The following is a 16,683-nucleotide window of genomic DNA, read 5'->3' on the forward strand; positions in this document are numbered from 1 at the left end:
GGAGACTGAAGGTGGAGTGGAGCTCCGCCCCCCAAGCAGGAGATGCGCGTGCAGCCTGCGCTCGATAACCTGCATTAGCTGGCCCCAGGACTTTACGCCAATTGGCGTTAGGCGGTCCTGGGGCTGCCGCCACAGCCACGCCCATCGTTGTGACACGGTCGGCAAGAGGTTAAACAAACTCTGCTTCTTATAAAAGCAAGAAGTGGCTGTCACTGGAGACAAGAAGTCTCCTTCCTTTTTTTCACCTTGCAACAGTATAAGGGTCTTATAATGTTACTTGGAAATGATGCAAACTCCAACTCCTATGTACTCTGACTGTTACACCATGAGGAGGAGAGGAAGGCTTGGGAGTCAGTCACACAATGTGCACGGCTCATAGGTGTGATGCACTGTGAACCCTGCACATCGTGTTGGTACTCACTAAAAAAAGAATCTTACAAAGGTCCTAAATGAGATTTATCACACATGAGCCAATATGCAATTCATTTTTTCCTGGGAGATGATTTTTCATCTTCACTTTAAAATGACTTTTTAGCACTTTGGAATGGAAAAAGTACCAAAAAGAAGGTCAAAAATGACTGCAAAAATTATTTTGAGTATTTGTTTGCTTGCTGGTGGCTTAAAAGGCATTTTATTTTAAGTTGTAAAAATCTTACCTAGGAGAAAACACAGGTGAAAAAGTGAATCGCATATGGCCCATGGGCTCTATTCACAAAACTTCTCAGAAATTACTTATCACCTAATTGATGAAAATAACCATTCAGCACATTTACTTGCAAAATAATCACTCAAAGTAAATTGTTCCTGATTAACCTCATTTCAATATTACTTTTGTTACCTTAAAGAGAATCTGTACTGTCCGAATTGTACAATAAAAAACATACCAATCGAGTCACTGTGATCTTTTGGATCCCTCTTTCTCTTTTCTGCCACTCCCCGCCGCGATCCTGGCTTTTAATCGCCAGTTTTAGGCAGTGTTTACAAACATGAAACATGGCCACTAACCATGAAGTGATGTTTGCGTGTGTGTGTATATATATATATATATATATATACATATACTGTATATATATACATATATACACACACACGTACACTAATGTGTCTGCATGTATGTGTGTGTATATTTATATGTATAATATATATATATATATATATATATATATATATATATATATATATATATATATATATATATATATATATATATATATATATATATATATCATGTTATAGTATACTACAAGTTTTTATTACATAGTGAATCATCTCCCTCCCTCCTCAGCCTCACAATCTGCATCACAGACAAGCTGAAACTGAGAACAAAGCACACAGAGCCTGCAGAGGGCCAGCATAACTTGTATTCGTTACAATTACAACAGAGGCAGTGCATTCCTCCCTGGGTCGACAAAGCTTGACAAAGAAAAGAAGATTAGATATATTACAGAGACAGTGCAACTAGAAAAGGCTGCAGTAATCCAGACCACATTAGAACAGATATAGGAACTTATAGGATAGAAGAAATAAGACTGAACATTTTTTCTACAGAGTCTCTTTAATTATATTATATTTTTGCTCTTTGGAAGCTTAAAGATGTAACATAGATGAGGTGAAAACAGAGAAAATATGTGAAAAAACTTTGTGAACCATGCCCAATATTGGATAATTCAAGGAAGGCCTTTACCAAGACCATAGAAATTCTGACTGAGGATATCTGCAGGCGACAGTTCAGGGCCCGACAATTTACATGGGCATTGCTAGAATTCTCCTGTTATGTAGGGGTTATGTAAGACAAGCAGCTCACAATGGCGCTCTGGGAAGAAAAACGCCATTGGGGCTGCTTGGGCATCACGGGTCATCAAGGATCCATAACCACTTCACTACTGAGGGGTTTTTCCCCTTCTGTACCAGTGCAACTGTCACCTTTCAGCACTCCTTCCATTCATTATCCTATAACTTTATTACTACTTATCACAACAAATCCTCTATATCTTCTTTTTTAATTTTTTTAATGCAAGATTTTAGTCTGGGTAATAATGGGATAGTGTGGGTGGTAAGGTGTTCATTTTAAATGGAAACCTGGGTCTTTTTATTAAAATAAATGTATGTAGGAGTAATTTTACTATTTGGCCACAAGATGTCCTTGCGCATTATTTCCTATTAGTGTACAATAATTACGCGAACAGGAAGTAATGCGTGGATGTGTTAATTCGGTAGTTACAATGACCACTGGCATCTCATTGATGCCGGTGATCATTGACATGGGGACTTAGATTCATGAATGGGAACGCTGTTGCCATTCATTTATCTCCCCTCTAACGATTGGCGGCGAGAATACATGCAGGAGCAAGTGGCAGCCGTCAGATTAAATAGACGATTATCTACGCCCCTGGGCAGGAACTGAAGTACTGCAGGACGTAGATAATCCTTCTAAGACCACATAAGTGGTGAAGAAATGTCAGCCGGCTGCTATACACACACTACAATAACGGATGATGGTCAGACAAAGCAGTAGTTCTTGGCCATTTTGGATTACTTTTATCTAGTGTGTACCTATACATTTACAAGTGCTCCTGTATACTGGCCATCACACGTGCTTCACATATTTATAAACTTTTGATACAAATAAATAAAATATGAGATTGCTAATCAGAAAAAGATTTTTAAAAAACAAGAATTAAGAAGAAAATTCAAATTTATAGAATAAGAGATATTACAATCCTGTTGCAGTGAGTGTGTGAGGCCAACATTGCTTTTATTTATCAAAGACAATAAGCAGTCATTACCAGATGTAGGCATGGAATGGATGGAAAATAGGGCCGTTGTTTACTGCAAACAGATATTTCCTTCCTTTCATTCTTGAACTTGTACTATAAAAAGGAGAATGGAATCTGAACAATTATGCTGGTCAACAAGTCAGTTTTTTATCACTACACTTTTCACTATAGTTCTTTCAGTCCCCAGGCTATTTTAGTATTTTTGTTCCCATTTTATAGAAAAATGTATATGCTTCGTTAAAAAGCCATAATAGGATTAAGTGCCGTTTGTAGACTTAGCCATAGCCCCTGAACAAGCATGCAGCAGATCAGGTGTTTCTGACATTACCAGATCTGACAAGATCAGTATGCTTGTTTCTGGTGTGATGCAGACACTTCAGCAGCCAAGGAGATCAGTAGGGCTGCCAGGCAGCTGGTATTGTTTAAAAGGGAATAAATATGGCAGCCTCCATATTCTTCTACTTCAGTTGTCCTATAAGTAGCAGTTCCAGTAGATTACTTACTGCAGGCAATGGAAGATGAGACAGTCCCTTTACATTTGTATCTACTGTAGTTTGCTTGAGTTCAATGTTATAATCATAAGCAACAACGGATAAAGCTCAACTTTTTATATTAGTACCCCATACCAATTCCCACATACAATTAGAAAGTTAATGAAACACCCAGACCAACCAATCCCCCCCCCCCCCCCCCCCCCCTGCACACACACACCTAAATTTCTAGTTGTCTGTCTTGCAGTCACTGCTGTGTATCCCCTTTTTTTTATTTCTCTATGTTTCAAACACAATAGGGGAATGATAGCTGAGTGAGCTATGCGCCTCCTCCTACACTGGTTACCTGAGGCTGGAGCCTCTCACGCCTCTGCCTCGGCCTGGCCCTGTTTTCAATTATCGATAATTATCTTGTATTAATAATACCACAACAATATCCTTCTAAGATTCCCCTTCTAGCTTCTCACTTGGGGTGAGGAATCTGCAGGCAAGCTATGGGTCAAATCATGGATTTTTCACCTCACAGGTCAATGTTGTAAAATTACAGGCAGACTAGCAGACTATGCCCTCTGCAAGATCACCAGAAGACTTTTGTGTTGCAGAGAAGGAACACAAAGGGAAGTGGTGTGGAAGTACAGCAGAGGCCAAATCAGCTCCAGTAGTGCATCAGGCATACATGTGGGTGTAGCAGATAAACATGTTGGGGTGCTGAGGAGGATGGCCATGTAAAATACCCAGGAAGTGAGAGAAATCTGTACAGCAAGGGGTACATCCTGTTCCAGATGCCACACTCTCCTACAGGCAGTATACCATCCATATACTGCTATATGCAAATTCACCTACACAATCAAGTTTCAGACAACCCTCTCTATGGGGATGGAACCCAGCCGCTAGGCCTTAATAGCAGACATATTTTTTATGCATCCAGGCCATTTTCTTGGGAGTGATTATAATGTTCAGCGACCTCCTGACCGGAGATTCCTTAGTAAATCATGCTTGCTGTGGGTATCTATAACGACTTATATAGATAGGCTTCATCTGTTTCATTGCATTTTCTACAGAGTCTGTTTCTTTGAATCTTATAGGCACCAGATAAGATCAAAGTCATTGCTGAGAAATATGAGAAGAAAAAAAATGTAAGTACATGTACATGTATTATATTTGCCAAACTTTGGGTCTATCTGAGAATAGATTCCTTATTCTAATGTATTAAACTGGCCATACAATATACAATTTCTTTGCCCAATTATATATTTGAAAAAGTGTATTTGGGCAAAAATTGTGTTTTCCATCAGCATCGCGATGGACATTATGAATAGCATAACAGTTAAAGGGACTCCGAGCTCTAAATAAAAACAAAATTGGTACTCACTTGGGGCTTTCTGCAGCCCAGTGTAGGTCAGGAGGTCCCATGGCGTCCATCTGACTCTTCTTCCAAGGCCTGGCCAGAAATGGCTCCCCGGCGGCTCCCGGCGACACTGGGCCCGAGTGTCGGGCTCCTTCTTTCTGATACGTCACGTCTGACGTCACCATGCCGGCCGCCTCGCGTCATCACGGTGGCCGGCGTGACAGTACTGCGCATGCGTGGTTAAACAGCGCATGCGCAGTACTATTTTTACCACAGCACTAATGAAGAGCCCTAGATTGGCCCTGTTGCCCAGGGGTCCAGGTGTGGTCGCAACCTACACCACTGCCTATGTCAGGGATGTCAAACCAGTCGTTCGAGGGCCGAGGTCCTCACACATTTTTGACACAGCTCAAATTAATTGATGGGTTTGAATCAGGAAAGGTGTGGTCCTTCAGGTAGAACACATTCCTCTCTTTCTCAGTCCATCCTAAATACTGGCTTGGATCTGGCCCTCCAAGCCTGGAGTTCGACACCTGTGGCCTATGTGAATATCATGAATATGATGAGTGTCCTCCTAGCCTCACCCTACAGATCTTCCACTGATTATGACAGACATCTAAGCACCAGTAAACTGAGAGGGGTGTCACAGGCAATGTTAACGAAATTGTTAACTCTTGTCCACACACGAAATATTGTCCTCGACATGCTTTCATAAGGAAACACAATTCACACACTTTTTTGTTTCCCAGAAAACAAGAGGTTTCCATTTTTCCAGCAATTTAGGTATGGACTGAGCCAGGAGCTGTGTGTTAGCCTGATTCATTATTGTTTGTTGAACACACTCTGTTGCTAATATTCTTTTCATAGCCATATTTTAGTGGAATGAAAAATAATTGATTGTAAACCAATGAAATATTAACTAGGTTGAGATACAGACTCCGGCTGAGCTAAATTTGTCTCCTCCCAATCACTTCCGTGCCTCTCCGTTCTGCCTGTTATCGGCTGCAACTTGGCAAAGTAGTACATTTAGGTCTGGTTCACACATAATCTGCACATTTACGGTCCAGTACTGTCAGTTATGCATTAGTTTTGCATACGGTTTCTATCAATCTTACCTGACTGGACCAGAAATGTACTCCTTTTATGTGTGAACACAGCCATAGAAACACATCCAAAACTGATACAAGACTGACAGCACTGGACCAAAGCGGAAATGTACAGATTTATGTGTGAACGCAGCCCAAGAAACCCATGCAAAACTGATGCTAACTGTCATAAACTGACAGGACAGAACTGGACACCTTTTTATGTGTGAACCAAGCCTTAACCCTGACATACTGGGGTGCGATTGCCCAGTATGTCCTGTATGGGCCTTTTGCAGCTGTCCGGGTTTTCTGCAGCTCTAAGGATTACCCCTCTGGGAATCCCCAGAACTCCCTGAAGATAGCTTAGTAAAGCAAGCTCTTTAGAGAATACATTTAATATTATTATCATCTTTACCAGCAAGAGTTTTTGATGCAATGGCATCTGTGGAAGAATAGAGTCATATTGGAGTTATATTCCCGGTTTGCAGTGAGACCTTCCATTCCTTATAGTTCACGTTCTAGTACTTTGAATAAGTTACTTTTAATGTTGACTTTAATTTCATGTGGTGCTGTTCAAAGGTCTGCTGTATGTATTCAATGATTGTAACTCCTTGCAAAGAAACCCCCTGCACTTTGACATTCTATGCAGTGCACAAACAATTACTTTTTTTTACTTTTTTACCTTTTCATGCTCAATAAAAACACAAATTGTTAGCTTTGGGAAGTCAGGGGATTAAACTGGAGGAAAAAGAGAAAGCGACTAAGCAAACTTACAATTGTACCATTTTTTAAATAGGTTTTTGGTTTCTTCAAGTAAAACATTACTGACGCTAGAATGCTCTAAGTGCTGAACTGTGAACTATGGCATTGTAAAACATTCCTGGAAGTGTTTGGTCAGCTGACTTTGCAGGTTCTCAGTTTGGTGAGCCATGATTGGCTAATTACCCCCTCTTGTTCTTCTGTAACCCACAGGATCCTGCATTCATAGAGAAACAGGAGCGTTGCACCTACTTGAAGGACAAACTTACTCACATCAAGAAGCAAATCCAAGCCTATGATCAGCATGATGGTTCTGTATACTTCTGAAATATAATATGTCTACATCAACAGCTGAGAGCCCACATCTCAACTATGGAATGCCTAAGCCAAATCAAAAGACGGAATGCAGATTTGTGAGGCAGGATCATGAAAAAAAAAAGACTAAAATATCTGTGTTGGCCGAAGCGAACAATGCACTTTCTAATGAACACTTTCTAATGAACACTAGTACAATGACAAACTGGAGTCTGTATGAATTATATTGGAAATATAGACTTTTTTACTTCTTTCTGGTCCTGTAAATAATCCACCCCAGTGTTACGGATCATAGAAGTGCACATTGCTAAATATATTGCTGTGTTACTGATTTCTGTAAATATTTTATGTATTCGTGTCTAAACACAAATTAAATTATATCCATTTGTAATACCAGATTTCTGTCTATTTAAAGGGAATGTACCAATATTTTTATTTGTGTTCTCCATAGTTATTTATTAGTCGTACCACAAACAAACAGGGTTTGAATTTTTTGTAAATTTTTGTAAATCAGAAAAATATAAAATATTACTAATAAAAATTGTATATATGTAAAACTCAACCTTTTGCTATGGTGGAAAATCTTTGTAGATCTTTCTTTGACTTGAAGGTTTGATTTTGTAATATTAGAGACTTCTTTACTGCAGCAGTGAATTAAAGGACAATTGAAGTAAGAGGGATATGGATGTTGCCATATTTCTTTCCTTTTAAACAATAACAGTTGGATGGAAGTCCTGCTGATCCTCTGCCTCTAAAGCTGGCCATACACTAGGCCGATTCCCCGCCGATCGACAGCAGATTCGATCACTGGGATAGAATCTGCTGTCAAATCATTGACGTTAACGCTAAATTTCGATCTATTTCGTCCCGAAATAGATCGATCCCGTCGATCACTGCGTGCGGGAAATTACAGTTGATCGCCCGCGGGTAGGGAGCGCGTCGCTAGCGGCGTTCGAGTGCCCGACGACCGACGCAATACAGCTGCAATACATTACCTGCTCCGCCGGCGCGTATCCCCCCGGTCACCGCTGCTCCGTCTCCGCGCTGGGCTCTGGATCCAGCAGGCTTCACTTTTTCCTGTCCCAGCAGGAAGTTTAAACAGTAGAGGGCGCTCTACTTTTTAAACTTCCCCCAGACAGGAAGAAGTGAAGCCTGACGGACCCGGAGACCAGACCAGAGCGGAGAAGAAGACAGTGAAGACCTGGGGAGTCGCGTCGGCGGAGCAGGTAATGTATGTGGGGGGGGGGAGCGGCGGCAGCAGCACCACCACCACCACCACAGATTGTGAATGGTTTCAGGCTGAAATCGATTCACAATCTGTTTGCAGTAAAGGCAGCCATACGATCCCTGTCTGATCAGATTCGATCAGAGAAGGATCTATCTGTTGGTCGAATCTGATGGCAAATCGACCAGTGTATGGCTACCTTAATACTTTCAGCCACAGACCCTGGACAAGCATGCAGCAGATCAGGTGTTTCTGACATTATTGTCAGATCTGACAAGATTAGCTGCTTGCTTGTTTCAGATGTGTGATTCAGACACTACTGACCAGAAAGATCAGCAGGGCTGCCAGGCAACCAGTCTTCCTTAAAAAGGTAATAAATATGGCAGCCTCCATATACATTTACGAATGTAAAGTATTGATGCACATTGCGATCCTTCACCTAAGTGCAGCCATGGTTGTGTAAGCAGACAGCCAAGTTGTGAGTTATTGCTTTTCTGGAGCTGTGCCCAACCACTATTGGTGCAGGGCACAGCTCCATTTACATAAATACAATGCACAAACATTCACAATTCTCTATACATTGCTGGCCAGAGATGGTAGTCTGTTCAGATGTATCACATTGGCGTGCAGTAGCTGAGTAGTGCAATAGTTTTAGCAGTACTATGCATGCATTCATAGCATGTCAGAAAACAAAATAATATTTTCCCATTCAAATATAAAAAAAAGAGCATTCACATCATAAAGCCCAACAAAACCAACTCACGTGGTCCATACCATTGGAATGAGGGGGCTTACTCTGCAAAAAGAGGTGAAAATGCTTTGATTTCTCAAATGAACAAAGACCTCAGCCCCACCTCGGTGCAAGAGAAGGTGAGGGTACCACTCAACTGGGAGTTGCAATGGGTGGGGCTATCTGTGGAATCTGGAAGCGCCTTCAATAATATAGGCACCACCAGACGTCTGTCTCTTGCAGGTAGATAGGTGAAAGGCTCATTTTTACCTCTACTTTAAAATAAAAGGTTAGTTAGTAAAATGTTTATTTGAGATAAAGACACTAAACTTATTTTATGAAAACTAATAACATAAATTGTAATCGTTTCCTTTTTATTTGTATCCTGTTTTTTTTTACTGCATAACACTTGTTTCTTCTTATCTGTAGCATTCTCTCTCGTTTTTTATTCTAATATTATTTAAAGGACAACTGTAAGCCTGAAAGAATAAAACAAGTTTAACTTCCCTGGGGCTTCTACCGCCCCCCTCCCCAGATGTCCTGCGCCCGGACAAAATGATTCTCCAGTGCACGCAGCAGCTCATTTCCGGTTTTCACAGCTTTGATATCTCGGCCACTGTGCCTGCATCCTCACTCCCGGTTACGTCTGCAGCAGAGAGAGGACGCACACCCAGGACGCCCAGGGCATAATTCCACATGTGTTGGAGTAGTTATCCTTTCCTTCACCTTGTTCATAACATTGTACAAGGGTGCTCTGCAAAGGGAGGGAAGGTTTCCCACCTACCTTTAAATAGACCCAGTCCCCCATGTTATGGACAATGTGAACTGATGTTACTCAGGGGGAGCAGCCCAACACAATTCAGCTGTGAATTCCATGGGGAATAACAGTCTGCATGGTAGAAGATTTCTTCCCCAGAGTATTCCTGTTCCTCATGTAAAGTAAGTCTATTTGCGTTATATCTAATATGTCACTGTTTTGTGAGATAAAGCAACGTGGTGGGCAGCACAGTGGCATAGTGGTTAGTGATCTCGCCTTGTTGCACTGAGCATTATCCGCAAAGAGTTTGTATGTTCTCCCTGTGTCTGCATGGGTTTCCTCTCACGTCACAAAAACATACAGATAAGTGAATAGACTTCCCCCTACATTGGCCCTATACTACAATACATACACTACACAATACATGCATACACATATTACTATGGTAGGGATTAGATTGTGAGCCCCTCTGAGGGACAGTTAAGTGACAATATACTCTGTACAGCGCTGCGGAAAATGTCTATAAAATACTAAATAATAATAATGCAGGTTCATCCCTGCCATTTGTCAATATTAACTAACATTCATTTGTTAAATTGAATTTTTAGTCAATAAAAATTATTTCATGAATTTTATTTTATTTTCTATTACACATAACAGTTCCTATCATTAGCATTCGATTTATTTGATACATTTCAGTCAGCTTGTTCCATGCCTTCTTGTACTTTCAAGTGACTCTTCAGATTTCAGATTTCCTGTTAAAAAGTGATGCTCCAGGATCAAAGGTAAAGGCACAATTACAAAGCTCACTGATAGTAGATTTACTATAACCATGGCTTCTTATAGAATGAGGCTGAATGTTCAGTTGAATATGCTGGTCACATGGTATACAATGCTCCCTGATCATCAGCTATACGGTACTTCCTATACAGGTGGGGCTTCATTTTCCCATGACATCACACTTCATGATGTGCAATGTAATTAATTCAATCAACTGGAATTAGCCCAGTACACACCTGCATCCATGGTCACCCATTGTGACTACTTTGGGTGTCTGATCTGCATACATACATGCCGCTCAGTTCTCTATTCTGCCCTTACCTTTGTAGCCTGTCGACCTCAATCCTGGTCTCACTCTCTTCACAATGCTGGGTTTGCCCTGCTGATTTTCTCCTCCCTGGTATGGCTAACCAAGGGAGTCAATGCCCCAAGAAAGCAGTACAAGGTCGCCCTTTGAGTCCCCCAGATAGCAATACTAGGAAACCACATATGACCCCCCTCCTTTCCCAATAGTGGAATTAGGTAGCCCGGTGTGTCCCTAAATATTAGTATTAAAGTGTACCTGTAGCAAAAAAAGAGCCCCAATTAGGAATGGGCACTTACCTAAGTAGAAGGAATTCCCTGCATAATCTGAGGCTTCCCTGTCCCCCTTACCCTTACCCTTCCAGCGGTGGTACCCCCAAAGCCAAAGTCTTCTCAAGGGAGCCTAGCCATAGTGTACAGGCGCAGACAGCTCTTGCCTGAGCAATAGCACAGAGCAAACCAGGCTCCACTTTTTACATCAAGCTCAAACCATGGCTCCATGCTACTGCATACTACTGTGCAGGCACGATGCGTCCTGCACCTCCTCAGTGGAACATGAACAGGCACGGGAACATGGCCATGAGCTTCTGGGGTCCCAGCACTGGAACAGTGAGGTAGAGGGAGGTAAGTATTGTAATTCATCTCCTTACATTGTTGCAGGTTTGCTTTAAGTAACCATAAGTGACCCCAGTTAGCAGTATTGGGTAGTCCTGTGAGTCCCCTTCCGAAAGTATCAGGTGGACAGATATTCCCCCAATTAGCAGCGTTAGGTAGTCCAGTGAGACCTCCAGTTAGCAGTATTGGGTAGCCACATGTACCCCCTAATATTATTAGGTAGCCAGTTGTACCCATAGTAGTATTTGGTAGACAGATGTGTCCCCCAATAGTATTCGGTTGCCGCCAGTATTAGATAGCCAAAGGAAGATACCCAGTATTAGGTAACCAGATTTTCTGCCCAGTATTAGGTAGCAAGAGTTAGCTCCCTTGTATAAGGTAAACAGGTATGCTCCCCTGGTATTGGATAGCCAGAAATGCCTCCAGTACTAGACAGCCAGAGGTGCCCCTCAATATTAGGTAGCCACTGGTAGCCCCCTATACAGAGTGGCAAGCGAGCGGAATCTGCAGATAGGTAACTCACCACTCCGCAACCAAGACACACAACTTCCCTTCATCCTCTTCAGTTCCAGTCTCTGTGGCTCCAGGGGTATCTCATCATGTAACTGTGATGGTATGCGAAGTCACCCTCCAGTTCCTGTTCTAAGTTTACCATTCAGCCCCAGACCCTGAGGGAATCCTGAAGGCATTCAGCACTGCAGGCAAAGTAACCTTTTGGATCGGTTGGTGAGCCCACACGCAGTACAATTTTGATTGTATGTACAACTAATACAATCTGCGATCTCATATAGAGACCAGGTCGCTGCCACCAATACGCAATACGCTTGCGAATACGCAAATCTAACTCTAGCTAAATCCTGTATGAAAAAGGGGTTAATTCAACAACCTTTCTAGAGCTAGCAAAACATAACAATATTAATAACAAAATGGTTATAGTAACATTTCCCTTAGGAGATGCAAACTCTTTGCAGAGATTTCAGAACAAGCACTTTTTTAATGTTTTATTTTATAATAAAATAAAGCATAAACTAAAATACAGCAATTGAAACAGAATGTTATAGTAAAAATGATAAAGGGAAGAACAGTGAAAATAACTGGGTATAATATCTTGAGCAGTTTGTCAAGTTACCGTATGTCCTTTGGAGTTGTAAATCCAAACAGAAGATATGAAATTCTGGGTGTAATTAGCTCAAGATGTATAAACAGCCAAATCCTTGATGTTATATGGATGGCTGGCAGGGGACTCTGTCTTCACAACCTGTGTGTCCAGCCATTTTAACTCTTTCTCTGCTGGAGGGTAGGGATGGTAACAAGAGATGGTTCCCCCACACTTAGCAATCTAACCTCAGGCTGCGGTCCGGCCCCTTTGTCTTAGGGACCGAGTTGGGTATTTTCTCCAATTATGCCATAACTCAGTGAATATCCGACATATGATATAAAAAACAACATTTTACACTCAGTCATCACGCACTGAACCCATAGATATCAAACGTGATTGTTTTATCGGCCTCCTTGTCTAGGGGATTGATATCTCAGGCCGTGGAGTAGCTAATGGCATCATACACCCCTTCAAAGATGTATCGCTTTTGGCTTATTACACACTGTGAATTAGGAATGACTGTGCAAAAGCGGATGCAGAATTTTCAGCAAACTATGACACCTCGTGGAATTATATGTACTGTATATTAAAGTCTAATTAAGGGACATTGGCTCCTCCCCCCCCCCCCCCCCCGAGCAGATGCTTTGGGCTGAAAGAGAAACACTAGATTCTTAAACCAGGCTAAGAATTAAAGGGGAACTCCAGATCATGCTTTGTGTGTTCAATTTTCATGTGCATTTTCATATGCTGGGTGCGTTAAGCGCAGGTGCATCCATTACAGTAACCCAAGTAAGTAATTTCCGGCAGTTGATGAGAGATGCTGCTGGAGTCGTGCAGATGGAACAATGAGATGAGGAAGAAGGTAGATGCGTTGCTGAAGTTACCTCTCTTCAGACTTTACTCCACTCACCACTCTGCACTTGGCCTGCCATGAGTCTCCATAAGTCCTGCAGCAGGCCCCAATAGCCAGTTGGTTCCAGTTGCCCAAGTTGCCTTCTGGGTAATCTGCATTGAGCAGTACAAAGCTAGCAATGGCCATGCACAATCGATTTGATCTAATTTTGAGTGGTGCAAGGTGGTAAGTAGGGAAACTATCAAAAGCAGGTTGATGCCTATGATTTACCTTATCTAATAATGCATTTCTAGATTTAGCAGTAGTCAAAATCATGTACAGGATCTTCGCTCTGGTCTATTAATTCCCACTATGTTATTAATGTTATCATGGTTTGAAAAGCTATTTTGTATTTGAATGTTTGTACATATTATTTCATATTTTATAAAGTTTGTGAAAAATAAAAAAGATAAGTGGACCAACTGTATGTTATGTTCTTCATAAAACAATTTAAAGACCAACTGCATGTTATGTTCTTCATAAAACAATTTAAACTATTTTACAACACACTTGAAGTTAAATAGGTATTTTCTTTCCACAAAGTGCTTAATAATTACAATCTCTAAAGCTTTATTGTTTTATATTGTGTATTTCATCTATTTGCCCAGGTAAGATTGCCTGAGTTGGTAAATTATTAGCAAGGCGTAGTTTACAGTTTACCAAAATCTCCTTCACATTCTCCCCACCTGTTGAGTATTGGTGTAGCAAGCAGCAGAGCAGCACAAGGCTGTGCACTTGTTCTCAGAAAGTTCCTGCTGCTGACCAGCCCTGAGGGGAGGATTTCTCAGTGCGAATGTGGGCAGAGCTGGATTCTAATCATTAATCCCAGGAGCGCCATTACCAGACAACAAAGAGGTGAGAAAGTGAAAAACAGTCTGTGGAAGTACTCAGCAAAGTTACAGCAAACCGACAGCAGTGTGGAACTGGGGGAAGACAGAAGGTAAAGCAGAATTATATACCGGATTAGATGTGAATAGAATACACCTGTTGGAGGGGATGGTGGCAGACAAGTAACGGTATGCAGGGTAGGATACAGTATGAAGTGTGTGTGTTAACATGTGGTATTTCATTCTTTATTTCAACAACTTGTGCACTATTGCTCCGTAGCATTTGTTGTTAGAAACGGCATAGCTTAAATCCTGCAAAAATTTGTTTATAAAAATTGTAAAAAGATACGCTTATCTTAAAAGCCTAACTGTAAGAAGCTTTGTTGGTTACTATCAAACTTCCCCTCTGCTAGCCTGGATCAGCTACTACGGGATAATCTTGCAGATTTATGTTATACAACTTAAATGAAGTTAGGAAAATGTTTTCACCGACATCCTTATTCTCCTGATTGCTGTAATTTTTTTCTCAGCCCTGCGGCTGTTTCCTCCTCTCTCTCTCTCTCTCTCCTTCCTAAACCCCTCTCTTCACATTAAAAGTTGAATAACTACAGTTAGACCTTATCACCAAACATAGTCGCTGTGTATTGACGCTATGCTATAATGAGCCATTGCCGTAACTTTCTCTCCCGTACCCAGGAGATCCGTTTTTTTGTCTTAACCTAATTTTTTTTTTTACCAGAAATTAGGTGAAAAAGTACTATTGAAATTATTTTGAGTATTTTTTTGTCTGCAGGTGGTTTAAAGGGCATTTTATTGACTAGGACCCATATGCAATTAACTTTTTCTCCTGACTTTTCTCCCAGGTGATATTTTCAAACGTGTCAATAAAATGCATTTTAACCCACTAACAAGCAAGAAAATACTCAAAATAACTTTGATAGTACATTTTTACCTACTTTTTGATGCCTTTTCACAGGCCCTTATTCAATTCACCTTTTCTCCTAAAGGGGCACTATGGTAAAGAATTGTAAAATTTAAAATACGTGCAAACATAGACAAATAAGAAGTATGTTTTTTTCCAGAGTAAAATGAGCCGTAAATTACTTTTCTCCTATAATGCTGTCACTTACAGTAGGTAGTACAAATCTGACAGAAGTGACAGGTTTTGGACTAGTCCATCTGTTCATGGGGGATTCTCAGGGATTTATTCATTCTCAAAAGCACTTAGTGAATGGCAGTTGCTCTGTCCAACTGCCAAAAAACTGTGTAGGGAGCAGGGAAGCTGGCCAGAATCATTATTTAAATGCTTTTTAGGGAATATCTTTATAAAGAATAAAAGCCTTGCTGAGAATCACCTATGAAGTGATGGACTAGTCCAAAACCTGTCACTTCTGTCAGATTTCTACTCCCTACTGTAAGTGACAGCAACATAGGAGAAAAGTTATTTATGGCTCATTTTACACTGGAAAAAACATACTTCTTATATGTTTATGTTTGCACATATTTTAAATTTTGCAATTTTTCGCCGTAGTGCCCCTTTAAGTTTTCTCCTAGATGATATTTTCACACTTTATCAATAAGAAATACTCAGAATAATTTTGATAGGAATTTTTCACCTACTTTTTAGCACTTTTTCAATTGCAGGGTACTGAGCTGAAAAGTTATTTTAAACAGAAGATGAAAAATGATCTCCTAGAAGAAAACTTTAATAAGAATAAGCAGCTTAGTGAATACATCATTGAAAAAAAACGCGTATAAAAATGACAAAATAAAAAGTCTGGAAATGATAATAAAGACATTATAGAGGCCTAGTGAATTGACCCCATGGTTGCACTTCAGGCACATGGTTGGTCCAACATACACATAACTAAAGGTGCCCATACATTAGAACGAGTATGGGCAGATTCCACCAAGAGACAAATTTATCTCTAATCGAATCTGATAAAAGATAAATTTATCTCTAATCGAATCTGCCCATACACTACAGGCCGTTTCTCGTCCGATTTTAGCATGAAATCATCAGGGAATCGGCTGAGCCGCCGCTGCCCCCAAAATGTGTAAATGTATGTAATGTAGTGCATTTATACATTACCTGTCCTGTAGCAGTTCGTCGGGTCCATCCATCCATCTCGCTGGGTACACGCTAGCGGCGCATAGCGTCTGACGTCAGCCGTTATGCGCCTTCGTGACGTCAGAGCGCAGCCGGTCTGTATGCAGAACCCGGCGAGATGGACGGAAACTGCGTGGAGGCCGACACCGGACAGGTAAAAAGCACACACGCTTCATACATTTATACATTGCGGCGCCAGCGGCGGGGGTTTAGTCATCTCGTTGCTCGTTCGCAACTCGGCCGCCGGACCACCGCGCACCCGACCAACCAACCTCGGCCCAAAATTTTTCAGCATGCGCGATCGACCGTGCAGCCAATTTCTGTCCAGAAATTGGTCGCTTAGTCGGTCGGGCATGTACTTGGCAGCACCAATTTTCATCCAATTCGATTATAATTATCGAATTGGATGGTCGATTGATTGATTGTTAGGACACCTATGTTTACCTGGGTACTTCTGTGCAGTATAGGTGACTAAGCATAAGAATGCATTCTTCTGTGAACTAAGACCCCGGCTTTTATCTTAGCTGTAGGGATAACAGTGGTGCCTGGATGAGTGAAACTGTGGATGCA

At 41.2% G+C, this 16,683-nt stretch overlaps 2 protein-coding genes across 3 annotated transcripts in view; both read left to right on the plus strand.

Annotated features, from left to right (window-relative positions):
- The window catches only part of OCEL1 (occludin/ELL domain containing 1), a 32,660-nt gene extending 25,409 nt beyond the window's left edge, over positions 1 to 7,251 (plus strand). Inside the window, exons 5-6 of the mRNA XM_068271264.1 lie at positions 4,354 to 4,404; positions 6,674 to 7,251. Coding sequence (XP_068127365.1) covers positions 4,354 to 4,404; positions 6,674 to 6,787 — 165 coding nt within the window. The 3' untranslated portion in view covers positions 6,788 to 7,251. The remainder of the gene's footprint in view (positions 1 to 4,353; positions 4,405 to 6,673) is intronic.
- A 6,723-nt stretch (positions 7,252 to 13,974) lies between these two features.
- Positions 13,975 to 16,683, plus strand: part of LOC137513409 (occludin-like) — a 54,817-nt gene continuing 52,108 nt past the window's right edge. The window contains exon 1 of one of the 2 annotated variants that reach the window (XM_068234131.1): positions 13,975 to 14,031. The gene's annotated coding sequence lies outside the window, so the exon portion shown is untranslated. Of the gene's footprint in view, positions 14,117 to 16,683 lie in introns of both variants that reach the window. The other variant, XM_068234130.1, reaches the window with a different exon arrangement.

Source organism: Hyperolius riggenbachi, chromosome 1 (genome assembly GCF_040937935.1).
Source record: "Hyperolius riggenbachi isolate aHypRig1 chromosome 1, aHypRig1.pri, whole genome shotgun sequence".
In the NCBI taxonomy this organism is placed as follows: Eukaryota; Metazoa; Chordata; class Amphibia; order Anura; family Hyperoliidae; genus Hyperolius; species Hyperolius riggenbachi.